This window comes from Cryptotermes secundus, unplaced genomic scaffold, assembly GCF_002891405.2.
Source record: "Cryptotermes secundus unplaced genomic scaffold, Csec_1.0 scaffold612, whole genome shotgun sequence".
In the NCBI taxonomy this organism is placed as follows: Eukaryota; Metazoa; Arthropoda; class Insecta; order Blattodea; family Kalotermitidae; genus Cryptotermes; species Cryptotermes secundus.
Genome location: NW_019729902.1, coordinates 720,905 through 747,751, shown reverse-complemented (window position 1 = coordinate 747,751; position 26,847 = coordinate 720,905). Strand labels below are relative to the sequence as shown.

Below are 26,847 nucleotides of genomic sequence, written 5' to 3'. Positions count from 1 at the left end.
AAGCAGTACGTGAGCCTTGATTCATACTGCCTCGGCTAGCGGGCAGGGGTCCCCTGAGAGAGACAGGCGCGCCGTCATCGTCCATCTTCTGACTGGGCTACGGTGAAAAGTCACGACATGGCGGAAACAGAATTGTGAGTGAAACCACCCTTCATTTTCGTGGCCACTCCCTTATAAAATCTAGAATTTGTGGCTAATACGTATGTATTTATGTAATACATATGTCGAAGGGGAGGATATTGAAACAGGCCCTTTCGTTCTGAGCGTGTCATCCGAATATCGTTTCGAATATTGATCTAAAAAAGTAACAAAAATTGTGATTGCGAAATTTGCTGTAAAATTAAATTTAAGATGAGATGGCAAAGTTGACTGATTATGACGCTAGTTAACTACTAAGTTTGATCTGAGGCGGCTTTAAATGAGATGGAAACACGATCAGAAATGTTGAATGGGTAAAAAATGGACGGGGGCAGTAAAGGTATATCTGAAGGTACCAACCTAATACTCGCCCGGAGAGATTAACTAACCCCAAGAGAAGAGACATCGGGATAACCGGTGACTCGCGTGAGATGACGGGCTTCCTTGCAAAAACAGCGCGCGAATACAATTACAAAAAAAGAAAGTAAGGCTATCCCTGTACCAGGCCGTGAAGGCCCATAGGGTTGTGAGACGTTGAGGGTCCCACATTGTCTAGACAATCGGCTCACAGATGGCGGTAAGGTTGTCAGCCTTACGTGCCGGCCACGCTTTACTCCCCAGGAAAATTATTTAATTAATTCCTGGTACTCATTTCTGCTAGAGGCTGAGTGAACCCCAGGGCCATAGTGCGGCTGGATGGATTAGGTCAATTGAAAAATCCACTGACCTCATCGGGACTTGAACCCGCGACCTTCCGGCTGGGCGCGAATACAATTAATAAACACAAATTGGATTCTCCATAAAGAGCAGTCTACTTCCGAGATTTAAATGTCTCTAAACAGAAGAAATTCTTATACACCCTGCCGTACCGGTAAAGTACTTAGTTACAATACCGACAGTGCACCAACTGAGGCTGTAATGTGCATGGACTCTACCACTCCAAGAGACGAAGGGGAAGGCAATAAATATTTTCATGTCCATGTCTCTAACCGGGGAGCCGGGATAGCGCAGTCAGTATAGCGACTGGCTACGGGCTGGACGTGAGGAGCCGAGGCGTCGGAGTTCGAATCCCGGTACAGTCAAGAATTTTCTCCAAGTCGTCCTCACCGGTTATGGGGTCCACCCAACCTTCTATCCAATGGGTACAGAGACATTTTTTCCCGGGGGTAAACCGGCCGAGGAGCGAAGCTGACCTAAAACTAGTGCCGAGGTCAAGAAAATGTGGATCTATACACCCACTCCCCCATACGCCTTCATGGCGTAGTGCTTAATTAATTAAGCACAGGGACAACTTTACCTTTATCCTTATCTAGCCTCCTATACAATGGGTACAGGGGGCTCTTTCTTTGGGGGTAAAGCGGCCGGGGCATGAAGTTAAACTTTAACTCCCATATACGTCTTAATAACGTGGTGCTTAATTAATCAATCCTGGAGATAACTTTACCTTTACATACTCACACATGTAATGTGGGAGCCTCGACGTCTCACTGCCCCATGCATGGGCCATCACGCCCTGTTACGGGGACAGCTTTACCTTCTTTGCTCTTTACCTCCCTGTGGGCAGCTCTCACTTTACGAGGAAATCTTTAAAAATGTTGTGTTTCACTGGTAAAAACCCTGTTCCTTTTTTCACCTTTTTTTAGGAAAAGTAACTGACGACACTATTTTTTTTTTGGTTTGCATAATTTCGAAAAGCTTTTGACTTGAACTAGTATTTCTGAATTCCAAATAAAAATTGGAGTCATAATCTTGAAGAATATCATGATATTTTCGAGCAGAAATACTCGTTTCACCGCCCCCCTCCCTCCTTCTGTAGTTCATCATTGATCTCAAGGAACTGACAAGTTCTGTTCTCAGCAGTGAAACAACTTCAGCTAACCTTTTTCTGTGTAAAGTCATTTGGGGGGGGGGACCGAGGCAGGCGTCTAGTGACAAGCTTGTCAAACGCGGGTAACCTCTATAATGATTAAAGCGAAAATACTGCGAAAACGGAAGGCATATCAAGGAAAACTTTGCACTCCGAAATAAATTCGACTGTATTAGCACTAAGCTCAACCGGTGCGCGTTACAATGGACGAATACGGCTGCTTCGTATTTCTGCAGTTCAGCTATAGCCGCTGCATCACTGTAAGTTTGAGCCACCAATTTTTCATCACAGTGAATTTCATTCATTAGGTTAAAGACATGCCTCGGAAAATGAAACGGTAGAGCAGCCTTCAATGACGTCAGAAAGTCTGATATACCCTGCGATTACATAGCCGCCAGGAGTCACATAACGAAGATCAGCCGAAGAGTTGAAATTTTCCACATGTATCTGCAGCCTCAGACCACAGCAACAAAGGAAGTTCTATTTCTGGACATCATCACAGCTGAAATGCACCCAATGAAGTCGTTCTGAATGTCAAAGGAGGCGCCAATAACAAATGCTGAAGTTCCCAAGCGAACAAGAATTTTTCCATTATAACGAACCCGCGATGAACCCATTCTAAATTATTCTCTGTCTTTTCTAGCTGTCTTTCACATATGGGTTCTTGCTGGGCCAGGCACCGAACAACCAATTACATTGCAGCATACAAGCCCGTTGGCTTGTGACCACTGGGTATGCGGTGACTCTGTAAACAGCGATAGTTTCTGGGCAACGGCTGGGTAAACACGTTCCGTTGCTAGACGGTTACCGCAAACTGGCTACTAACAACGTTAGTGGTGGGCTGGCTCAGATGGTACACAATGCATTTACCTCGTTTCTCATGTAAGTTACGTGGAGTATAGGGCCGCGCCATAGCCCAAGCGTTTAGTCGCTGGCTTCCCGCCGCGGCGGCCCGGGTTCGATCCTGGGTCTGGTCAAGTGGAATTTTTGGTGGACAAAGTGGCGCTGGGGCAGGTTTTCTCCGAGTACTTCGGTTTCCCCTGTCAATCTTCATTCCACCAACTGCTCCACAATCACCCTCACCTATCATCTGGGGCTGGTACAATAGGCCAGAAGTGGCCGCAGTACAAGAGACTTAGTCCCACATCACTAGGAACAAAAAATCAATGAACCACGAAAGTAACAGTTTTTATTTTTTTCACGATGTCAGCCGAGCTAACGCAGTTAACTTCAAAGCTACCCTAATTCCTTAACCCCCCGCCCATCCGATCTCAATAATTACGTAGTATTTTGAAAGAATCAGGTACACTCTACACCTAGTGGGCAATTATTTGTAATCGTGGGATTCTCTATTTCGAGGTGAGCGCGGGTCTGCCCATAAACATTCTCTGCTGAAACACTGCGTAACAGCTAGCACTAATCCGTAATGACTGGACACACCATTATACTGCAGCATCATGCTGCACATCACTTGGTATCAAGCGGTGCTGGGTCCACCGTCTCATGTGCAACACATCCTTCTATAAAACTTACAAGTTATTCACTTTAAAAGTTGTACACATAACTTTCAAAATTTTAAAAGTTTTCACTACATATGTCGACAAATACGGGCATCGTCAGGTGTTTAAAACTATAGTTGAGGAAACTGCTGTGCATTCGTAAAAAAGACACAGAACAACCCGTCACTCTGAATAGACAAGCGCACAGAGGGGCCCACATAATAACAACCAAAATCACGGTAACAGAAGTACAGCGGTTTCCTAAACTACAATCTTAAACACACTTGATGATAACCATAACTGTCGAAACATGTAGTGAAAAACATTAAAAAAGTTATATGATGTGTAAAACTTTTAAAGTGGATATATTTTATAAGTTTTATAGACAGACGGTGTTGTATGCGAGACCGAGCATACTTTATGTAGATATACAGAAACAGCATTACTGATAGGTTTGCTCAATTTGGTCACAATTGCCTCAAATACTGATCGGTGTTCTAACCAGATACAACAAGCATTATTAACATGAAATATGCAGGAGTAGATTTAATTTCCAGGTCATAAATCCCGCAGATGAAGCTCGTCTCTCCATTTTCACCCCTGCGTCCACGCACTTTGTAGTCCACCGCCTGCTCTGGTAATATGTCTTCATTCTGCCAGGCCTACGAGTTCCAGCTATTATATCCAACATGCAGTGGCTCCCAGCTGTAGGAATAATGAAAATGGCTAACATACGCACGAGAGTCAGCCAAAAAATTAAATCCTATTTTGAAATGTCCGATCTTATATAATGTACTGCTGCTTCAGTGAGTGGACTTCCACTCCTGACACATATGTAGGCCTAATACAGAGTTCCCCAACTTCAGTTAAAATTCTTAAGACCGATGCAGCTACTGAGCTGAGCTAATATCTGAAGCTTTCGGAGGGGCGAATAAAGGTAATAAAATCAAGAGCAACCCCGATTATGAAGACAGAGATCTCTGCAACGTTTTCAGCTCAACAATGACACTCCTGATCGCCCGAGACTTTCAGTACACGTCCGCAAGCGAATTATACCGACCGAGCGACCGCCGCTTGTCGGCCAAGTCAATGCAAACTTTAGCGGATAGAGGGTGTCGCGTAGTCAGCGTAACGAATCCCTACGGCCGTTAATCTCTGTTTTCTAGGCCGAAACAGCTATTTTCTTGAAATAGCTCCTCAGTTATCCTCACAAGGCTGAGTAGACCCCGTTCCAGACCCACTACTTCTCATAAAATCTGGTAGCGCCGGGAATCGAACCCAGGACCTCTGTATCTGTAGCCAGGAACTCTGGCCACTAGACCACAGTATTCATTTGTGGCTCCTACTGCTATCAGTAGCTGAAGATTGTGGAGCGGAGAATGGCAGAATAGCCAGTGAGTAATGAAGTTGAAAAGCTGTGGGAGGAAATGATCGGGGCTTCATTTGAGATATCTCAGAATTTTCTGCCTCCGGGTCGAGATATGTGCCCCAGAAGTCACAAAACAAAACAAACTCCGTGGTTTTAGTCCGCAAGCGAACTATACCGACCGAGCGAAGTTAGTGCCAACTTCAGCGGATAGAGAATGTCGCGTGGTCAGCGCAACGAATCCCCAAGGCCGTTAATTTCGGTTTTCTAGACCGGAGCCGCTAACATCACACATATGAAAACTTTTTACCCTCTCGATGGCGACTTTCGATCATCAGGCATCTTGCAAAGAAAACTTCGCCTATGTATGAGTACATACACGTAGACTTTCAAGTGTTCCCGCCACACACTCACGGGCATCAATAAACGGGCTATACTCAAGGTCTATATCCCTTCTGAACAAAGTGTTTTCATTCACGAAGAAGAAAGGCACATTCTAGCTTGGTGCCAACTTATGTATTGTTTCGAGAATAGCAGTCTAATTGCAACATCACGTTCACAGTGAAAGTGAAAACAACCTAGTTTTGTTTTGTAAACTGTCACAGCCAGTACATTAACAGACATCCACCTTTCTGGACCGGCCACACCCTTAGGGATGAAAGGGTAAACTTGCGACACCTTCAAGGATATCTTTCTTGCATCCAACAATAACGATCCGCAAACATTCGTAGACGTGGTCACTAAGAAACTCCATCCATCAACATTGGTATTTTAAAGAGCACAACAGACGGTCAAGCGGCAAAAATATTCCCCTTTTCTCTAGAACTCAAGAGCTTCATTATCGTGCGCACAAAATTCCTCCACTGGACCCTACCCTGATTCCACCAAATTAAGTCCACACCTTCACACTCAAAGGGTTAAATTCAATTTAGCTCCGTCTCCTGACTTCGCCAAAATCCCCAAGTGATGGTTCCCCTTCAGTTCTTCGATTAAATGCTACACGCCCAGCTCTTCATCCTAGATATTATCAACCTAATATTATCTTAACAGTGAAAGTTATGACGCTCCTTATGATATTTTCTCCATCTTAGTAATTCTTCTAAGGTCCAAATATTCTTCTCTGCACGCAGCTCCAAACATCCATCTATTCTTCCATCAAGATGAAAGACATCCCACATGAAAGAAGTAAACTAGGGAGTTCCGTACAACATTATAACCATTCTTCATTGAGTTACTCTCTCAACCAAACAGTCAGGAGCCAATTACAGAGCCAGCTCGAATACAAATTAACAACACAAATGAACATGCGAACAAAAACAAACAAGAAAAAAGTTAAATCAATTAATGATATCTGAATGTAAACATAAGCTGTTACCAGTAACAGTAACAATTCAATTAATTTTTACAGTGCTTGCCACCGACGTTGGTCTACTGCAGGAAAAAAACATTAAATACATAATAAATACGATAAAATACAGGTTATACGTATATAATTTATTACTGAATCTTCATCAGAATCCCAGTAGGGGTGTCGCATTACTTATATGAGGGAGAGTCAGTAAAAAGGTCACAAATGGATATAAAACATATGATATTCGACCTGGAAATAACATTTACGAGTATTTCTCGATATATCCTCGTTAAACATTGATACACATGCCCCATTGCTTTACCAGTGCGTCGAAACCCGCAGCACAGAAGTCTTTCGATTGTTGTCTCCTCATCCACTTCCGCACCTCTGTTTAACCTTGTCATCAGAGAAGTATGCCACCAAGGTGGTTTTCTAGCAGACCAGACACGATAAACACTGCCCACCGTAAAGAGGAAACATTTCTTTATCAATATCATTTCTGCATCGAGTCCTATTACCCAAAAAACGCACAACAGAACACTGCTCTTCGGAAATACACTCCTCAAGCACGGTTGCCATTTTGACTACTGAAACCAGCATCCGCGTCTCCTACCTAGACTGTCGTGACGCTGGAATGTTCTGCTACCTAGCGACTCACACAGAAAACCTATTACGACCATAACAGCTGTTTTACTTCCATTTGTGACCCACTTGCTCTCCCTTGTATTATGGTTGGTTTTCCTCAGTCTCAAGTGGATGAAGGGTGTCTAGAAATCAGCCACAACCGCTTCCTTCCAGCACATTACCGGGTCATCAATGACAATCCCTTCCTATCGCCAGAACACCTACAGTAAAAACGGCGTCGTTAAGCAGCCGTAAAACTGAATCAGTCGTCATCTGTTCTGTCTTTGCGAGTTCATACATAACAGGTCCTGTCTGTCAGACTTCCATGCTTCTGCTTCAGAGTCACCAAAATAATTTCGTATTGAGGATCTATATTAATGTGTTGCTGGGAGAATTTAATTTTTGCTATTATCTGTCCAATACAGCCCTTGCTCTCCATGCAGCAAAAATAAAACCTTAAAAAAAACTCAGTTGCTTTAGTCCGCAGGCGAACTATACCGACCGAGCGACTGCCGCTTCTCGGCGAAGTCAGTGCCAACTTTAGCGGATAGAGGGTGTCGCGTGGTTAGCGCAACGAATCCCCATGTCCTCAATTATACTCACGAGGCTCAGCGGACCCCGTTCCAGAACCACTACTTCTCATAAAATCTGGTAGCGCCGGGAACCGAACCCGGGGGCTCTAGATCTGGAGCCAAGAACTCTGACCACTAGACCACAGAGGTTGTCCAAACAAAACCTTCAAGTACTCTAAAACAGCTCATTGTATAGGAAGCTGGCTCAATGCACAGAATACAAATAATACTGACATCTACCCGTTCTACTCAAAGCAGCTTCCATATGGATAACGATCAGTGAATCTGACGGAACAATAAAGCCTACAAACATTCAGTGTGATATCCGCAACAACAGACTGGTATCTATAGTGTTCATAACGAAAGCGCAGACAATATACAGCGTCTGTGTCTTCACAAACACGGCAGAGGTGTTGATCCATATTTGTGCTTCAACCTTAAACTCATTCTCCATCAGCATTAATATGGTGCTGCCAACGCCGCGTATTGTTTCTAACGGAACTGCAGCGCAGGCTCCTTCAATTTCGTCCCTGTGTTCTTTAAAGCACCCCACAAACAAAATTTATTTCTGCAACATCTCTGCACGTCCTTCGCATTTTCCGTTTTGCAGCAGTACTTAAACACTCCATTTAATATGCCAAAACGTTAAAAGATGTTCTGCCATTTTGTTTTATACTGGTTAGTACCTCCTATCAGGTTGTACCAGCAGCAAGCTGCGCACTAGTGCCATCTAGTATCATTATTATTCACTCAGAGTTCCTGGCTACAGATCCAGAGGTCCGGGTTCATTCCCGGCGCTACCAGATTTTCTGAGTAGTGGGTCTGGAACGGGGTCCACTCAGCCTCGTGAGGATAACTGAGGAGCTGTTTCAAGGAAACAGCGGCTCCGGTCTAGAAAACCGAAATTAACAGTCGTGGGTATTCGTTGCGCTGACCACGCGACACCCTCTATCCTCTGAAGTTGGCACTAACTTCGCCAACAATCGGTGGTCGCTCGGTCGGTATAGTTCGCTTGCGGACTGTTTTTTTTTCTGTGTACGTATTAGGGACACTGTATAGCAACAGCCATTATGCTAAGACACATCGAGGTATGGAAAATTCGCAAAGACATACCCTAGACCCTTATCGATACGGAATTCCGTATCGATATCGGAGATACTAATTTCGATATCGAATCATCAGTTTAACGTTTCTTTAAAAGTATTAAAGTTAAAAATGTAAAGTTTTCCTTGTGCATAACTAATGAAGCACTATGCCATGAAGACGTATGGGGGGGGGGTGTACAGAACTGCGTATTCTTAACCTCAGCACCAGTCTGCGGTATGTAGTCAGCTTTCGCGATCCGCCCGCTTTGCCTCCAGGGAAAGATATCATTGAACAGGAGGCTGGGTGGGCCCCAGAACTGGCCTGGACAACGTGGAGAGAAGAGAAATCTTGCTCTGCCGGAACTCGAACTCCAGCCCGTAGCCAGTCGCTATACCAACTGTGCTATCCCGGCTCCCAAGTGCCTAACTTGATTCATTCTGAAATACTTTGTTGCTTTTATACATATTACAATACTCTCAAGGTTATTTCTATGCACTTGCTAAGTACACCTGTCGACTGTTGCTCATTTCTCTAAGAAAGGGTTAACGAACTAACCAACACTATTCGCCTTCTCAAGTGATTTATTTCGTAAAATCTGACAGCGTCATCTAATTATTTGCACAGGCTGACAATGAGTGTAGCCTACTTTACTGTCGCTATGAGGGGCCCTTAACATCCAACAAATGGCGTGCAAAACGCTGCAGATAGTGCACTCACCTGGCACCGACGAGGAGAGAATTCTGGTCCTTCTCCAGCAATTTGAAGTGGTCCTTGTGAGACTCGTTACCCAGAAATCTCTGCGCTTGCTCCTCTCCTGAAAACACAAGAACACACAATCTATCATGCTGCACAGGTTGCGTGACCACTGTCCGATAGGTTCACCTGCAGTTGGGTAGCAACTTTACAGACCCTGCCTGCCTTGGGAACTGTGGATGGCAAAATAACTACTTCACAAGGTTTTGTTCAACGACGTAACGTCAATTTATGATTCATTTGCAAACTCGTTCATATAAACTCAGCATTCAATCAGTTGGCTTGGTGAGGTGACATGATATATCAACCGACATGTTTAATAGTTTAATGTTACGCAGGGCACAAGTATTTCGCCTCAGTACACTTGCCCATGCTCTTAGCTTAATCAGATTATGGCGTGTAGGGCCAACCCCATTAAGCAACATACTTCTCGAGACACACATACAATTTTTACCGTCAACGCAACAATACTTTTATTTATTTATATATCATGCACTATATGTTTCGACCTAAAACGGGTCACCTTCAGGTGCTGAAAGTTTCTCACATACTATTACCGAACTGTAACGCTAACATTCCCACTTTTATAAATGGCTGATACAAGTTAGTTTCTACTCCATATCAGACAATCTAGACTAGACATTGGTTAAAATTGACAATAAAATACATAATAAGAATAAAAATCGTGAATGTGATAAACTCGTATACTTAACAATAGGTTAAACCTAATTTAACAATTAGGTGGTCCTAGATCCACAATTTTATACTTAAAAATGATTTAAAATGATCTTTCAAAGTGTTATAAGCTGCGAGTAGTTTCATGTTTGTTGCTGCAGAAGACCATGCAGTGGCTTCGTCAGATTTCTTCTACTGTTTGCTGCATTGGCTCGCCATGTTAGAGAATAGATCGCTCTACTTTCAGGTTCTTTTCGGAGAAATAGTGTGTCTGGGACGGGTTCCACTCAGCCTCGTGATGATAATTGAGGAGCTATTTCAAGGAAATGCGGCTCCGGTTTAGAAATCCGAAATTAACGGCCGTAGGGAATCGCTGCGCTGACCACGCGACACCTATCCTCAAAAGTTGGCACTAAAACTTCTCCGACAAGCGGCGGTCGCACGGTCGGTATGGTTCGCTTACGGACTTAAATCACGGTTTTATATATGTATACTTAGATAACTCACTGGCCTCGATCTATGGCTAGACTCTTAATGAGGTCTGCCTATCAAAATTGTATTTTAATTTCTCACTCTTCCCATGCATACCACTGCTGGCTCCAGAGGGTTAGTTAGTTAGTTATTGGAGAGGGTGCGTTTCCCCGTGCACTTAGACCAGTATTGGTCCATTGTGCTTCCCTCTATGATATTCTACCAGTCTCCATACCCTACCGATACTGGTGCTTACCATCAGTCCCGACCGAGCCAGCGAGTTCGGCCTCTCCTGGCTTGGCGGTATCTATAATGCTTCCCCCATCTATCAGAGGCGTTAGAGACTACTGTTGGGCGGGAAATGTCCTTGAATTTGGCTCAGTGACCTCCTTTGGAGATATGAGGTTCTTTTACGTGCCGTAAAGCTACGACACGGGACCCACGGCTTAAAGTCCCTCCCGGAGGACTTGTTCCCTGAATTTTTCCGCCCTTAAAAATTCGACGACCTCCGCCGGGTTTGAACCCGCGTACCACGAGTCATGAGGTGGGAACGTTACCTCTAGACTACGGAGGCCGCTGGCTCCAGAGGGTTAATAAGCAGCCATCAACGCCGACGCGCAGCTAACCACACTCACAACACTCTCATGCATGCTACATGTCTAAACTGTTTCAGTCTGCTTGATTCTTGGCAACGTCCAAGGAATAAACCTCACTTATTTGGAATACTCCATTACGAATACCACCTCGCATTCTGTATTCTGATGATCAGAGTTCGTAGTTAAGTAACTCGATGCAACCGTCGCTGAAAAGCTGATAGTCGCTCAGCTGCTCAAGAAATTTCGCGTTTCTTTATGGAGCCTGAAGGCTCATTACCGTGTTCACAAGAGCGCGCCAAAGGACCCTATCCTAAGGCAGATTAATACAGTTCAGGCTTCCGTTACGCCGGTTTCAACCTAAGTTATTCGTGCGTATGTACGACGTTTCAGAAACCAAAGTGCTAACTGTAAATAGCTACAAAAGAAATAATAAATCAGCACTGACGAGTTTATATCCTGTGTAAAGATACGAGTACATGCAGCTGAATTTTCAAGAAAGATATACGCACGTCATCGTGGTAGAACAGAGACGATATCCCGTGTTTAATACACGATGTGCAGGAAGGAAATCGTTTGGAAACATGAACAGAACAGCATTCTCCACTACGGGGCAATTCCCAGCTCCACAATGACAAATGACAGCATTTTGTGATACACCACACTAGCTCTCAGGTTCGTATAACCATGATACTGTGTGCTGTGTGTTATCTGCGGTAAGCTATGAATACGTACAAATCTACACATCAACTTCCGTTCCGTGCCATTATCATTAGGCTACAAGATTACTGTCTTCAGGGATTTGACGCCATGCAGTCTGGTATATCGTCACCAACATACACCTTCCAATGAGAGCAAAGAGCCCTGATGATGCACACACTAATTTTCCCCAGAATGTTGGTAACAATCGAGCCACTATACGGAATCACATCTCAGAAGGCAAACTTGCAGTGTTCAAGTTACACAGTATTCAATGACAGAACGATCAGTGGCCGCTCCCTATGGCCGCGCGGTCTAAGTGACGAAATGTCTTCCCCCACTCGAACTCTGGGATCGTGGGTTCGAACCCAGTCTAAGAACGGACGTACACATGCGTTTTTTCCGTGTTTGTGTTATCCTGTGCAGGAAGCGAACTTCTGATGGGCTGATCACACACCCAAGGAATCCGACCAACTATCTGCAAGATTCATAGTTTCATTCTGTAACGAATAAGAGGTTTGCGTGACAAATAGTAATGGGTTCTGGATCTGAGGATTGGGGTATTGTCACTTCTTTACAATTACAGTTAATCATAACAGCGCACACACTGAACTCCCCATGAACGTCTGTCTGAAGAATCTAAAAAGTGAAAGTCACATTGCGACTGACGGACGGCCGGTCAGTCAGTCAGTAAGTCTTGGTGTCGAGCGATATTTATTAGTTTGACAGTTACGGTACTGTTTTTGTGGGGCGCCCTCTCTGACAAGACGACGGGTCTGCCTTTTTTAAATGCCGTTGGCACTTGCCAGTGCAGTGTTTCTTGGGTCAGAGTCCCTTGGGTCTCGCGACCATATTTTACTGTCTCAGACTGGGACTTCCCTTTTCGTCGCCTCCTACGACTCGCAGGGTCACGGTGGAGGCATTTGACCCCGCTACTGAAATAATGAAGCACTACACCATGGAGACGTAAACGGGAGTGGATGTATACGCCCACGTTTTCTTAATCTCGGCACTAGTTGCACCTTCACGTCCCGGCCGCTTTACCGCCGGTATACATTGGATAGCAGGCTGGGTGGGCCCCACCGCCGGTGTGGACGAGATGGAGATGTGAACGTTCTTCACCCTGCCGATGGTTATTAGAATACGTAATAAAATATTCCAAATGCTTACGGACGTTTTTACTAGACGTCAACTCGATTTCAACATCACTTACTGAAATCTGAGTGGCATGGTGCATTGTTCTCATAGCATGAGACCGGCTGCGTGTAGGGTGAGGCACCTTTACCTGCAAACTGGACTGCAACGTTGCGAAATCTTCCGTTTGAACACGATCGCCGTGCACTGCAAAAACAGGACCTCTGTATCGTGTTCTCGCGGTGCGGCAAAACGGCGGTGAACAGACGCTCCAACTTCTGCCTCTGGCTTCATATACTTATTTTAAGCAAACTAATTGAAAACAGCAAAAGACAGCCGATCGTACGATTATCGAATACTGACTCACGCTGACTAGTTTCGTCGCGCCACACTATTACTATCCGTCTACAACTTTTTTAGGTTGCGTGATATCTCGAGTAGGGAGCCGGAACAGCGTCTGGCTAGGGGCTGGACGACTGAGGGGCCGGAATTCGAGTCCCAGTAGGTGTAAGAGTTTTCTCCTCTTCATGTCGTCGAGACCGGTTCTGAGGCCCACACACCCTCTTATCCAATGTATACCGAAGGTTCCTTCCCGGGGGAAAGTGGTCGAAGCGCGAAGCTATTCACCTCCAACTAGTGTGAGGGCAAGAAAACGTGGATCTATACATCCACTCCCCCATACGTCTTCACGGCGTAGTGCTTAATTGGATTACGGCGCTGAAAAACTGTTACTTTTATCTCGCTATAGAGATTGAAACATCCAAGTAGGAGTCGCTGCTACCATATCTTTGGCTTGCTTTCCCTGCCTTGCACAAGGAAAACACGTGAATTACTGAAATAAAAGCTCGTTCGGTGAGTACTGCAATGATACAGAGTTCTAGTACGGGGCAAAGAAGCGGTGTTTGTACCGTATCACTTCTATTCGACGTGTACAGTGAGCAATATATGTTCTCTTTCCACATTGATTTCAGTGTAGCAGAATGTACTACCACGCTCAAACTGCAAGCTACGGCCCCAGAGAGCCAAGTTGCTCGTTTGGTACAGAGAAGAAAGGCAGAGAAGTGAAAGAAGAAAGTCTAAATGTATTTTTTATTCACGCCATCTGAAGCAGCTTCGATTCTAGATATCGACAAGGATCGATACCAGCACAACAAAACCCCTGAAAGGCTGTGGAAGGTAGCAGATAACAGAAATGTTAAGGTGTTGGAGAGAAGATCCCCGCAAAACACGCCGACAACAGCCAAATGACGTCACATTAGTAATGGGTTCCTGGATGCTGTAGCTGTAGTTCATTCAATTTAAACTTGGTGGCTGCACGCGAAGGTAACCAGCTGATACCATGCACATCGAACATAAACGACCTTCCAACGGAAAATGAGCAACTCACCACGTGATTTGGAAATACCGAAGACTGAGTGCAGGCCGCAGGCTGCACGCCCTTTATGGTCAACCCGAAACGTCCATACACAGAAAATCAAAACGAAGGGATGATAATATAGATTCTATCTCTCTCACCAGTCTGAGATCGCCTCAGTGACTGGCTATTGCAAACTGAGGTTATTCGAGATTTTCTTCGTTCACTACGGCATAACTTCCGTAGCTAGATTATGGAATTTTTACGCCTTTCATCCAACAATGAAGTTCGAAGTATCTCCTACGCTAACATCCAACCCCTACCACAGCACAGCTTCCCTCAATATAAGGTTCGGGAACAAGCCATGAATATTTGATTATGTCAACCTGAAAGTTACCAGACAAAGGAGAACATAAATCGTTTTCACAGTATCACAGCACTAAGAAATAAGAATGTTTTAACATTGTGTGGTTATTGTTTGTACGAGCAGACGCAACCTCGCAAACATCCCAACAATAATGCATCTTCTTTACATTAGTCCAAGATTTGAGTTACCTCCGTCTTCATGGTCGAAAAGCCGAGCAAGCAAATACAAAGAACTTCCGTACACTTCTACCAGAGAAATGAAATGTCTCAGGCAATAACAATTCAGTTCTTATTTACGTACTTGCGTGATAACTCAATAGCCCAAGGGTCAGTTACAAAGTGAACGCGAGAGAAACAAATACACACAATGCCGTCTTCTTGCTCACANCCATTTGTGGAATGTGGAGTTTGATCTTTAGAATTCCGTAAACAGATAACAGTAATAGTGTGATGGGTAGTAACCAACTAGTACATTACCACAATAACAAAACAGGACATTGTAGACGAATAATTTTAGAGGAATAAACAAGCAAAATATATATCCTATGAAGCAATAATAATAATAATAATAATAATAATAATAATAATAACATTACTTTCTTTAGTTTCTGGGGTGGTAACTGAGTCTTAGTTTGGACAGTAAAAATTCGTATTTCTGTATCTTCGTGCGTATGAGAGGGCACGTGCATGTATAAATTCTGTGTAATATAACAGAAAGCGCTAAGGGAGCGGGGATGCCACCAGTGGCACAAATTATATCTTGTCTGTGTGTGTCCGGCGACTGTCCAACTCAGAAATACGTCTGTCAACTTTTTCTGGGAAAGTCCACTTTTCTTGTCGTCCCAGATGAAGGCATACAAAGGCGATTTCTTTCAGATGACCACACACACGCAGCTCCCCGCAACCAGGGCCCACGTCCCTGGCTAACGACCTCTGAGCTGGATGAAACGTCGAATGTAACTTTCTGCTTCTCATTTCGATTCTCTGAGGCCTGGCTTTGTTCCGAGAAAATAAAATTCGAGGAATGCTTGTCATGATTCAGTTCAGAATCCTTTGTCTCCTCGTCTGCTGATAAAAGTTAAAATGTACACGAATATAATTTTGCACTTGGTCTGTCACGTGAAGGCAAAAGCAGGCTGGGGGTGTTTCAGAACTAGATGCTGAAAAGGACATAAGACGAAGAAAGCAATAGGAGGCTGGAGAAAGTTGTATAATGAGGAGCTTCACAGTTTGTAGTCCTTTGAAACGTAAAAGGAAAAAGTAAAGGTATCCCTGCAACAGGCCATGGAGGCCCACAGCTTTGTGAGAGGTCTAGGCTTCCACATTTTCTCCAGACAATCGGCTCACAGATGGCGGTAAGGATGCCAGCCTTTTTCTTTAATGGTAGTGTGGAACTAAGTCCCTTGTACTGCGGCCATATCTGGCCTATTGTACCAGCCCAGATGATAGGTGAGGGTGATTGTGGAGCAACTGGTAGAATGAAGATTGGCAGGGGAAACCGGAGTACTCGGAGAAAACCTGCTCCAGCGCCACTTTGTCCACCACAAATCCCACTTGACCAGAACCGGGATTGAACCCGGGCCGCCGCGGTGGGAAGCCAGCGAATAACCGCTTGAGCTATGGTGCGGCCCAAGGTTGCCAGCCTTAAGCGCCGGCCACCTTTTACTCCGCAGGAATATTCCTGGTACTCATTTCTGTTAGAAGCTGAGTCGACCCAAGGTCCATAGTATGATTGGAAGGATTAGCTAAACTGGAAAAAAATCCGCCTCACAGGGACTCGAACCCTCGATCTTCCGGCTTGCAGCATAGTGCCTCAACCAACTGCGCTACCGCGTGCAACGTTATTCTAATAAGTCTCTAAGGTTGAGATGGGTAGGACATGCAGAACGTCAAGGAGAGAACGCATACAAAGTACTGGTAGGAAAACCTGGAGGAAAGAGACCACTTGGAAGACACGAACATTGATGGGATGATAATAAAATAGATCTTAGAATAATAGGATAGCAGAGGACTGGACTCATTGGTTCAGGATAGGGACCGCTCGCGGATTTTTATGAATTTTGGGGTACCATAAAATGCTGGGAAGCTGAGCAATGTTCCGAAGAAGGGCTGTGTCCCATTTAATCAGTAAGACAATGACATTTCACTAAAAAAGACACTTGATAAAACTACATTTACTACATGTACTAATGTGCCCATACACATCAAAATTTAGAATAAGTTCATTTCGAAACTCTAACCTGAGGTAAAACGATAACAGAAATAGCAGACCAAGTCCACGCAAAAGTAGCATAAGGGAATCTTTTTATGAGTTTGATGTCGGGCAAGTAACAGGGTGACTAATACCACTTCCCTCCATATTCGCCAATTCTTCACTCGCGGCCATTCCTCCATAGAGCTGAATCAACTGTAAGAGTCCGTTTGAAATTGGGTCTGCTTGAAACACAGTAGCCAAGCTACAACAAACCTAGGAGTACATGCGAGGTTATATTAAAATGGAACTTAAAGAAACAGTATGACAGGCTCTTGGATTATTCTGCGTTAGGACGGGAACCAATGGCGGGTTCTTACATGCAAGACAATGAACCTTCGAGTTTCATAAATTGCTGGTAATTTCTTGAGCAGCTAAGCAACTACTGGCTTTAGAAGGACTCACCTCCATGGAGTTAGTCGATCAATAACATGTCTCTTCCCGAAGTCATGAGTGAAGAAGGCTATGTAGCTAAATATATATCTTATTCGGTACAGCGACTAGGTTACAAGATGGATGACAGAGGATTCGGGGTTTGGTTCCAGTCAGGGGTAAAAAATGTTCTGTCCTCAGCGTCAAGACCGGTTGTGGAACCCATTCAGCCTCATCCAATGAATACGGAGGATAAAACTAAACTCCATGGTTTTAGTCCGCAAGCGAACTATACCGACCGCCGCTTGTCGGCGAAGTTAGTTCCAACTTTAGCGGCCAGAGCGTGTCGCGTGGTCGGCGCGGGGAATCCCCACGGCCGTTAATTTCGGTTCTATCACCGGTGGTAAAGAAGTGGGTGAAGTTGACCATTTACCTTCATCTAGCGCCAACGTCAAGAATTGTGAAGGTATTCCTCCACTCCCTCATATACCTTCATGGCATGGTGGTTAATTACATAATTAAATGCACGGATACATTTACTTTTACCCTTTTACCTTTATTACACTCGTATCTCTTAATTTTATCGACACCGCATTCGAATGTCAAACATGTTTAGCCTCTATGCCGAGACACTTCCTTTGCTAATGACACTAACCTTTCCTGGACTAACACTTCTACTTTCCGTGCATTATTCGGGTACACGTGTATACAGTCTGGCTATTACCTGATCATACGGATTTCTAAACTACACAGTAACCCTGCGACGCGTTACGTGTCTGTTGTACTACTCATTTCCGCCAAGCAAAAACCCATATAACCTTAAAATGGATCACAAAGCGTTTCCTTCCACGTCATTTCCAAACTTGCGTAATTTACTTACCAACATGTCAGACTATATACCATTAAAGGACTGGTTGCCAGTGAATAATGAAGCGCAGAGAGTGTGGAAGGAGGCATGTGTGTCCTATTTGAAGGTATTTTCCGGGCATTTGCCTGGAAGGACTGAAGAGAATCATGAAAAACCTCAACCAGGATACTCACTGTCCCTACCGAGATTCGAAACAGTCATCTCCCGAAAATAAGTGAGATATGTTTGGTTAAGACATTTCACCCGGTTTCGTTCGTGCTTACCACGTCATTCGACTAAACACGCATCGAAAAATTCGATCTTGCGGTAACGCTCTGGACCTTTATTTGGGACTGGCGGATGGAGTCCTTATCACTGCCGAGTACTGATTTAATGAAAAACTGTTTATTACAGCAATCTTATGAAGTAAGTTATTCATGTTACCGAAATCTTACAAATACGGGTTACTCGCACATATTCAAAAACATTTACGGAACTGCCCCTTCTGACGCTGAATGATTTTTAAATAAATTGTAAATAAAACTCCATGGCTTTAGTCCGCAAGCGAACTATACCGACCGAGCGACCGCCGCTTGTCTGTGAAGTTAGTTCCAACTTTCGCGTGGTCAGCGCAACGAATCCCCAAGGTCGTTAATTTCGGTTTTCTAGACCGGAGCTGCTACTTTTCCATTCAAGTAGCTCCTCAATTATTCCCACGAGGCTGAGTGGACCCCATTCCAGACACGCTACTTCTCAGAAAATCTGGTACCGCGAGGAATCGAACCTGGGACCTCTGGACCTGTAGCCAGGAACTCTGACCACTAGACCACAGTATTCTCTATCAGACGCGACTATATGAAGTCAAATTAAGACGTTTTGGAGTATATTTCCATTTTAAGGGACTATGTGTCCGAAACGTCGGATTTCTACTTTTTAGATGCGTGGCTGATGGCCCGAACTAGATGTAACAATGTCACACAGCTGACGTAACTGATAAATCTGCGGAAAATCATCTTAGGATACCCAGAACAAATCCACAGAGCGAGATCTCACTAGCGACCGAATTCAATTCAGTGGTGTGCTCCTATATCGTCCCAATCCTAGACGTTAATTCCACTTCTTTGTTGTTTGTGAAGAACATGCGAATACAAAGAAGGAAGTCTGTTCAACTGAAATGTTTCATAACCAATTTATCGTTCGGGCTAGAGATACACACAAAAACTGAAAGATACAGACGGAAGGGCGGGAGGCTTTGAGCGGCTTATTTCTTACCAAATTCTGGGGCTGCATACAAACCAGCCCGCAAGAATCTTGTAAGGGTTCACAAAGGAGAAAATATGGTGGCAACATGGAAATTCCATAGCAGGGAGAAAATCTGGTAGTAGTCTTTGGAAGCAAGGATTTGAAACGGTCTTCTAAGCATTCGAGTTTTATATCGTGACCTATGGAGGAGCGGAAACCGCGCCTAAGAGCGGTAATCTTTTTATCTGCAGAAAGGAAAGCAGTTCCATTAGAAGAACGAAATACATATGTTGCATTCGTAAATCTCTGGGTTTACGAGTTGTGTCTAACGACGTGCTGTCAACTACACAGGTTATGCACTACCGGCTAATTATTGTTTTTTATTGCTAGTGGGGTGGGACTAAGTCCATTGTACTGCGGCCACTTCTGGCCTATTATACCAGCCCCACACGATAGGTGAGGGTGATTGTGGAGCAATTGGTGGAATGAAGATTGGCAGGGGAAACCGAAGTACTCGGAGAAAACCTGCCCCAGAGCCACTTTGTCCACCACAAATCCCACTTGACCAGACCCGGGATCGAACCCTGCGACTAACCGCTTGAGCTATGGCGCGGCCTAATTATTGTGTTTATTAAAGACATTAAGAGGAGATTGAACTCAGGCAATGCTTGCTACCATTCAGTCCAGAGCCTTTTGTCTACTCGTCTGCTGTCCAAAAAAATAAAATCAGAATATACAAAACTATAATTTTGCCTGTGGTTCTGTATGTGTGTGAAACTTTGTCGCTGACATTAAGGGAGGAACATAGACTGAGGGTGTTTGAGAACAGGGTGTTGAGAAGAATATTTGGAACGAAGAGGGATGAAGTGACAGGAGGATACAGAAAACTGCATAATGAGGAGCTTCATATCTTGTACTTTTCTCTAAGTATAATTACAATGACCAAGTCAAGCAGGATGAAGTGGGCAGGGCATGTAGGACGAATGTGGAGAAGAGGAATACATAGAGGGTATTGGTGGGAAAGCCTGAAGGAAAGAGACCACTGGGAAGACCAATGTGTAGGTGGGTTGACAATATTAAAATGGATCATAGAGAGATAAAATGGGATAGGAACCAGTGGAGGGCTCTTGTGAACACGGTAATGAACCTTCGGGTTCCATAAAATGCTGGGAAATTCTTGAGTAGCTGCAGAATTGGCAGCTCTTCAAGAAGGGCTCAGCTCCATGAGTAAGTTAAGTACGTATGTAAGTAATTCAACTCTATAAGCTATATAACACCGAAAATTATCAGTGATGATCCTGAAGACTTAGGTAGACCTGTGGTACAGCACTAACCCTCATTTTGACAAAATACACCCTTGAACATACGAACACGCTAACGATAACCCAATTACATACAAACGTATAAACCACCAGCATACAAAAAGTTCAACCATAAAACAATACCGCACGTCACCGTACTACTAATACGAGCTCGTATGAGCACCTGCACCGAAATTTTCTAACAAGAAACAATGCTTACATATTTGGTAATGAAAAAGATAATCCTACAACTCAGAACTTCGTTTCTCTCTGCTACATCCACAGACACCTAAAAAACAAGTTCTGGGAAGAACTAATCGCCTACTTTCGTTTGATACGACACGGCCAACAATTCTTCTACTTTTGCGTGTGCACTCGTTGCAGCGGTAATGATTTTTTCTAGCCGTTGCCTAGCAACGATAGGGGTATACACATACAGACACACAAACTAACGGGAGAGATTAATAAGTAGACGGTTCAGATGGGCTCAGGTGCCGTGCAATACATATTAAATTTCATAAAGACTGGTTCAGGCATTCAAAAGTTGATGGGGAGCAAAAACACAGACAGCATGGTGATGTCATAAGCATGCTTTTATTCTTTCAAAATAAGGCAAGTAGGCTAAATAATGAGCATGGCGCAGCAATATACTATACATTACGACGCATAAATTATTAAAAAAAGTTAAATTTAACAACGGTTCAGGACAATGGGCTTTAACATAACATTAGCGTTTAAATTTTAACAGAAATGTTATGACAGATATTGGAAATCATTTATTCACTCACAGAAAACTGTAAAGATTCCTTTAGTATTTCGTATCCCCCCTGAAGATGCCATGCATGACTGAAACATATCGGGGTTTAATAGTATTTAATCAGCATACGAAAATAAATAGAGGCCTACATAATGGCGACTACACTTCTTACTTTAACATAGGCAAGAATTCGAATGAAGAAGTTGTTTTATTTTTCTAACGGCAAGTCAGGATAGCTCAGTCGGTATAACGGCTAGGAGTGGATGACAGAGGGTTCGATAACCGGCAGAGAGAAAAGATTTAACTCTTCATCAAAGAATGGAGTCCAGCTTTAAAACCCAATCAGCCTATCCAATGGGCACTCGGGGGGAGTTAAAGCGACAGGGGCGTGAAGCTGGTCATTCACTTCCATCTAGTGCCGAGGTTAAGTATAATGGAGCTGCATCTTCACTCCCCATACGTCTTAAGGGCATGGTGCTTAAATAGGTACAGAGACAACTTTACCTCGGCCTTCAGTTACTGCTCTGATAGGTGGGGGGAAACTGCGACAAACATGTCAGGAGTTAGTACGACTAACTAAGATTCCATGAACGCGTCATACCTCAAGCGGTTAGTCGCTGGCTTCCTACCGCGGCGACCCGGGTTCGATCCCGGGTCTGGTACAAGTGGGATTTGTGGTGGATAAAATGACGCTCGAGCAGGTTTTCTCCGAGTACTTCGGTTTCCCCTGCCAATTTTCATTCCACCAAAATTCTCCATCATCATAATCACCTGGGGCAGGTTCAGTAGGCCAATCAGTGGCCGATGTGCCGAGTGGACCCAACTGGACTCCATCCCTCACTATGGGAATTAAAAAAAAAACTAAGATTCCAAGACGATACCTCGGGATTTAAAAACATGTGATGTTTGCTTCTTCGTTGGTCAGTAAAAGATCCAGCATCGCTTGCTTACTCTATGGAGTTATGAAACCCTGTACAAGACAACACACACTTATGACTCTTGCAGTGTCACTAAGCGTCCCTGCACCTCACTGCTACGCATGGTGACGCGGAGGTAAACTCCAGCTTTCCTACCCTGGTATATAAGCGGACACCTTCAACCTTGTTAAGCTTTATTCGTGGTACCCACTGGAGATGGGGCACGCGGTAGCGTAGTTGGTTGAGGCACTATGCTACAAGCCGGAAGGTCGCGGGATCGAATCCCGATGAGGTGGATTTTCTTCAATTTACCTAATCCTTCCAGTCGCACTATGGCCCTGGGGCCGATTCAGCCACTAACAGAAATAAGTACCAGGAATATTCTTGGGGGTAAAGGGCGGCCGGCGCGTAAGGCTGACAACCTTACCGCCATCTATGAGCCGATTGTCTAGAAAATGTGGGAACCTCGACGTCTCACAACCCTATGGGCCTCCATGGCCGGTTACAGGGATCCTTTTACTTTATTTTACCCACTGTGGAGACCCACAGCTGGATCTGGATGATATGTTTGCCCCTGCAGGGATTTGAGTGCCAGTCATCCAGTTCCGTAGTGTGTGTGGCAGCAGGGCAGCCTGTGAATCTGTCAATTAAGGAGTAATCTTACAACGTGATGCAGTGTTTCAACACTTCAGTCTTGAGACGTGGGAAGGTTCAAGATTGGGACGTTTAAAAATGACTGTCTTACAAGTCAGAAGCCTGAGGTATACAGGGGCTTAGGAACATGACGTAGAAATCTTGAGGCGTCATTCCCTTGACATCTACCTGTACATAAAGTCTGACGTCGCTCAGACGTGGGCGTCATTTGTTTCAGTTTCTTGCGCTACCAGCTCCGCCGCTGGGTTTTGAAAACGGATTCACTGGCCTCTGAGCTGGCAAGAGTTACGGCACCGTGAGTTGGGACTGCGTATCAGAGCGTCTGCCTCACACATTGAAACAAATCTGCTTCCAGGCAATAAACGACTGAAACAGGCCATCACTGTCCATCACTCATGTGGGATTACGTGGTCCACGGTGTGCGAACCCTCGGTCATATACTGCAAAGAAGCTAATTTCCTGATGTACCGCTGGGAGACGTCGCTTAGGGCTTAGGTATACTCGCGTGCAAAGGAAATGGCCAAGTCAGTTCTCTTTCCTCTGTTTGTTTTATAGCCTCAGAGATAGCCTCACAATGGAAACACACTGGCACAGAGTGTGAGATATGCAGTACCGCCACACACGCTGCTCGCTGTTCTGCATCCTGTGTTCCTCCGTGTTCGCGTGTGGCTGAGATTATGAATCGCAGCGTTTCCATCTACAGGGTGACTGTCGCTAAGATGCCCAAACATTCCTCAATATTTTTTTTGTATGGTTCACTATGAAAACTGACATATAGTTACAATGTACGCTGCGAAACAAGATCTGCCTGAAGCACATGTTGAAAATGGCCCCCTCCAGCATCCAAACATTTTGTATGTGAGTCTGCAAATTGGCGAAGACATCTGGTAATGTGACATCGGTAATGACAGTAACTTCCCGCTGTATCGCGCCTCTGAGGGCGTCAACTGTTCGCGGCATATTGCTGTATACACGGCCCTTCAGTAAACCCAACAAGAACAAATCAGGGGGTGTGAGGTCTGGTGATCTTGGTGGCCATAGATTTTTCAAAATTAATCGGTCACCGAAATTAATTTCAACTTCCCTCATGCTTGCATTAGATGTGTGGCACGCTGCGCCATCTTGTTGAAAGTAAGCTTTGTCCATGTCAATTTTCATAGAGAACCATACAAGTTATTGAGGAATGTTTGGGTTTCCTAGCGAGAGAATCGCGCTGTACATTGGCTGTATATCTGTGTGCGTGATGAGAGGAGGGGCAGTTGCTATGACTCCTGGGATTTTACAATCTGTCTTTCCCTGTTAACCGCATTTCGTACGATCTTAATTCTGTAACTAACTAAAAGACGAAAAACGTGGCAAACATAAAGATAACACTATATCTCGCCACAATAATGACTCTGCCAAAGAGGCCTCCATGTTTTCAAGAATGTGCCACGCATCTTTTAACACTTTTTAATTATTCTGTGTGCCATGAACACTTCCCTTCTAAATAAGATTTCCATGACAAATAACAATTACTGTTGACAAAATACATAAATTATTTCACTTTCAAAATCTGTTTCTTTCTCTCTGTCCTCTTGTATTTATAAGCCAGAAGGATAGGGAAACTTTCTACATTCAGGCTGTAGAAGCCTGGTAATTACATTTTGATGCACAGATAAGATGCGCGACTCCAGTCGATAACAAGACATCATTCTTTGAAGTTGTCCGCTTCTAAGCACATAATGGGGTCAGCTGATTTATGTTCTTGTACTACATCTCCTCCCAAGGAAGTCAATATTTTTATCAGTTCTGTGGACAGCAACAAGTGTTGTAATGTTACACAATGGGTTGGACATAGAGCGCTCCTCCCTAAAGCTGCCAACTTCTGGTTAAGACAGACTTTCATAGCCTCGGAACTGTGCAGTCTCCCAGCGACATCTAATGAAACATCCGTATATTCCCGGTAAAGCCATGCACTTCAGTGGAAAGGCAGGTCCTTATGGCGAAGTAAATTATGGTGCTAACCTGTAACTCGAAACCCTAAAGAAAACAACAAATTCTGGGAAGAACTAACCGCCACTTTCATTTGATACGACACGGGCCTCATAGAAAATGACGCCTCCAACAATTCTTCTATTGTTGCTTGTATTCGCTGCAGCGGAAACGTGTTTACCCAGCCGTTGCCTAGCACCGAATGGAAGCATACACTTAACAGACACACAGCCTTGCAACGACAGGAAGGATAGACATACAGACATACAGACACACAGACATATGGGAAAAATTTATGAAGTACGCTGTTGCCATGGTTTACATACCAAGTTTCAAAAGATGGGTTCAGGCATTCATAAGTTGATAGGGTGTGGGATACACAGATAAGATGGAGATCATAAGCCTACTTTAGGCAAGCAGGCTGAAATCAGATAAGGAACCTCATATTTCATACGTCACCTACTGCAGTAGGCCTGCTGTTAGGGTGATCATATCAAGGGGATTGAGACGAGGGGGCCACGTAACATTCATGGAAAAGACAGGAAATGCTTACAAAAATTTGGTCAGGAAACTTGAAGGAAAGGGGCAGCTCAGAGACCTAGAGCGTATAATACTATTTTTTTTCCACTCGTGGGTGATCTAACTGCGTGTTCATTGCCGGGACGACATAACTTCGATGATGGGAAGACTAACGAATCAGAACACATTTGAAAGGAAGCAGCTGCGGGCAATCGAAAGTACTATCCAAAAATTTGGCTGTAGGGACTGAAGAAAACAAAGAAAAATCTGAGTCAGAATATCCGTTATCCCGGCCAAGGTTCGAACCGAGTACCTATCGAATACAAGTCTAGAGTGTTACCTCTTTTAGGTATTACTATTAAAATGGTCTGTGGTAGCAATACGTCAGAACCGACTTACCTAAATGTTTTATATTTCAATTAATATTTTAATTATCGGCGCTTGTTATTTTTTTACAATGGCTCTTCCAGTCCATCCAAGGCCCAGGCCTCTTATTCACTTTCGTAATCATTTTTTACAGACGGCAGGACCCCTTGGTAGTGTGATCAACCCGTCACAAGGCCTCTACCTAAACACAGGACAACACAAACACAGAATAAACGCATACACACCCAAAGTCCATGCCTTGAGTGGGATCTGAACCCACGATTCCAGCGTCCGAGGGAAGACAGTTCATGCCTTAGACCGTACGGCTAGTGTAGCCGGCAGCGCGTTATACAGCGCAGATGGAGCGTAGACCCCCACAGTGCCTGGGGATAGCTGTAATGATGAAGCATGCGGGGAGTGGTCGTCGTTAATGTAACGCACTACATGTGCCAACAAAGACAGAAGAAAACTGTCACAAACTTGCAGGGATACACCGTCACCGTGTCTGGACGCGAACCCGAGATCTTCCGTAATACTAAACAGAAGTGCTAAATCATTCTGCCACAAAGTTCGCTTCCATGTTTTGAATCTTAAGTTATGCGTCACGAACGATTCGTTGTGCGAACAAATTACCATCACCATTTCGAAGGCCATGGTTATGCAAGCGAACCAGAAGAACTAGCAGCATTAACGAACATGGCAAGGAAGCAAAACTTTGCATATAAATCTACATGGCTTGTTTCCTGGGCGACGCTGTCCGTAGCTCAGCCTGTATCGTCAAATGGTAGGACGAGCACATGGGGGAAAGGATCTGAAGGTACTGGGAAAAACCATGTAAAATTTCAATCACGATAGGCGGTGTTCAGGCCGAAATTCGAATAGGCCTACAAGCCAGAAGCGTCAATGCTTAATCAAATTTGCTAGGTTTCCACAGTTCAATCGATTAAAATCTGTACTAATGATTGTGCCTACAATCATCATCATCAGTAATCTGTCAAGACGACAGGTCCACAGTCTCTTCCAAAACAATTCCTCCATTTAATGCGATCTAGAGCTTTCTCCTTCAAATGACAGTATCCTCTTCTGTCCCCAAGGTCAT

At 44.3% G+C, this 26,847-nt stretch overlaps 1 protein-coding gene and 1 long non-coding RNA gene across 10 annotated transcripts in view; one reads left to right on the top strand and one right to left on the bottom strand.

Annotated features, from left to right (window-relative positions):
* The window catches only part of LOC111865773 (semaphorin-1A), a 566,056-nt gene that overhangs the window by 203,888 nt on the left and 335,321 nt on the right, over positions 1-26,847 (bottom strand). For all 7 annotated transcript variants that reach the window (XR_002843034.2, XM_023854041.2, XM_023854042.2 and 4 more), the window contains one exon: positions 9,221-9,317. Coding sequence is in view for 6 of the 7 variants with exons in the window: in XM_023854041.2 (XP_023709809.1) it covers positions 9,221-9,317 (97 nt within the window). In the remaining variant the exon portion in view is untranslated. The remainder of the gene's footprint in view (positions 1-9,220; positions 9,318-26,847) is intronic.
* LOC111865775 overlaps positions 1-26,847 on the top strand; it is a 186,164-nt gene that overhangs the window by 41,434 nt on the left and 117,883 nt on the right. The window lies entirely within an intron of this gene.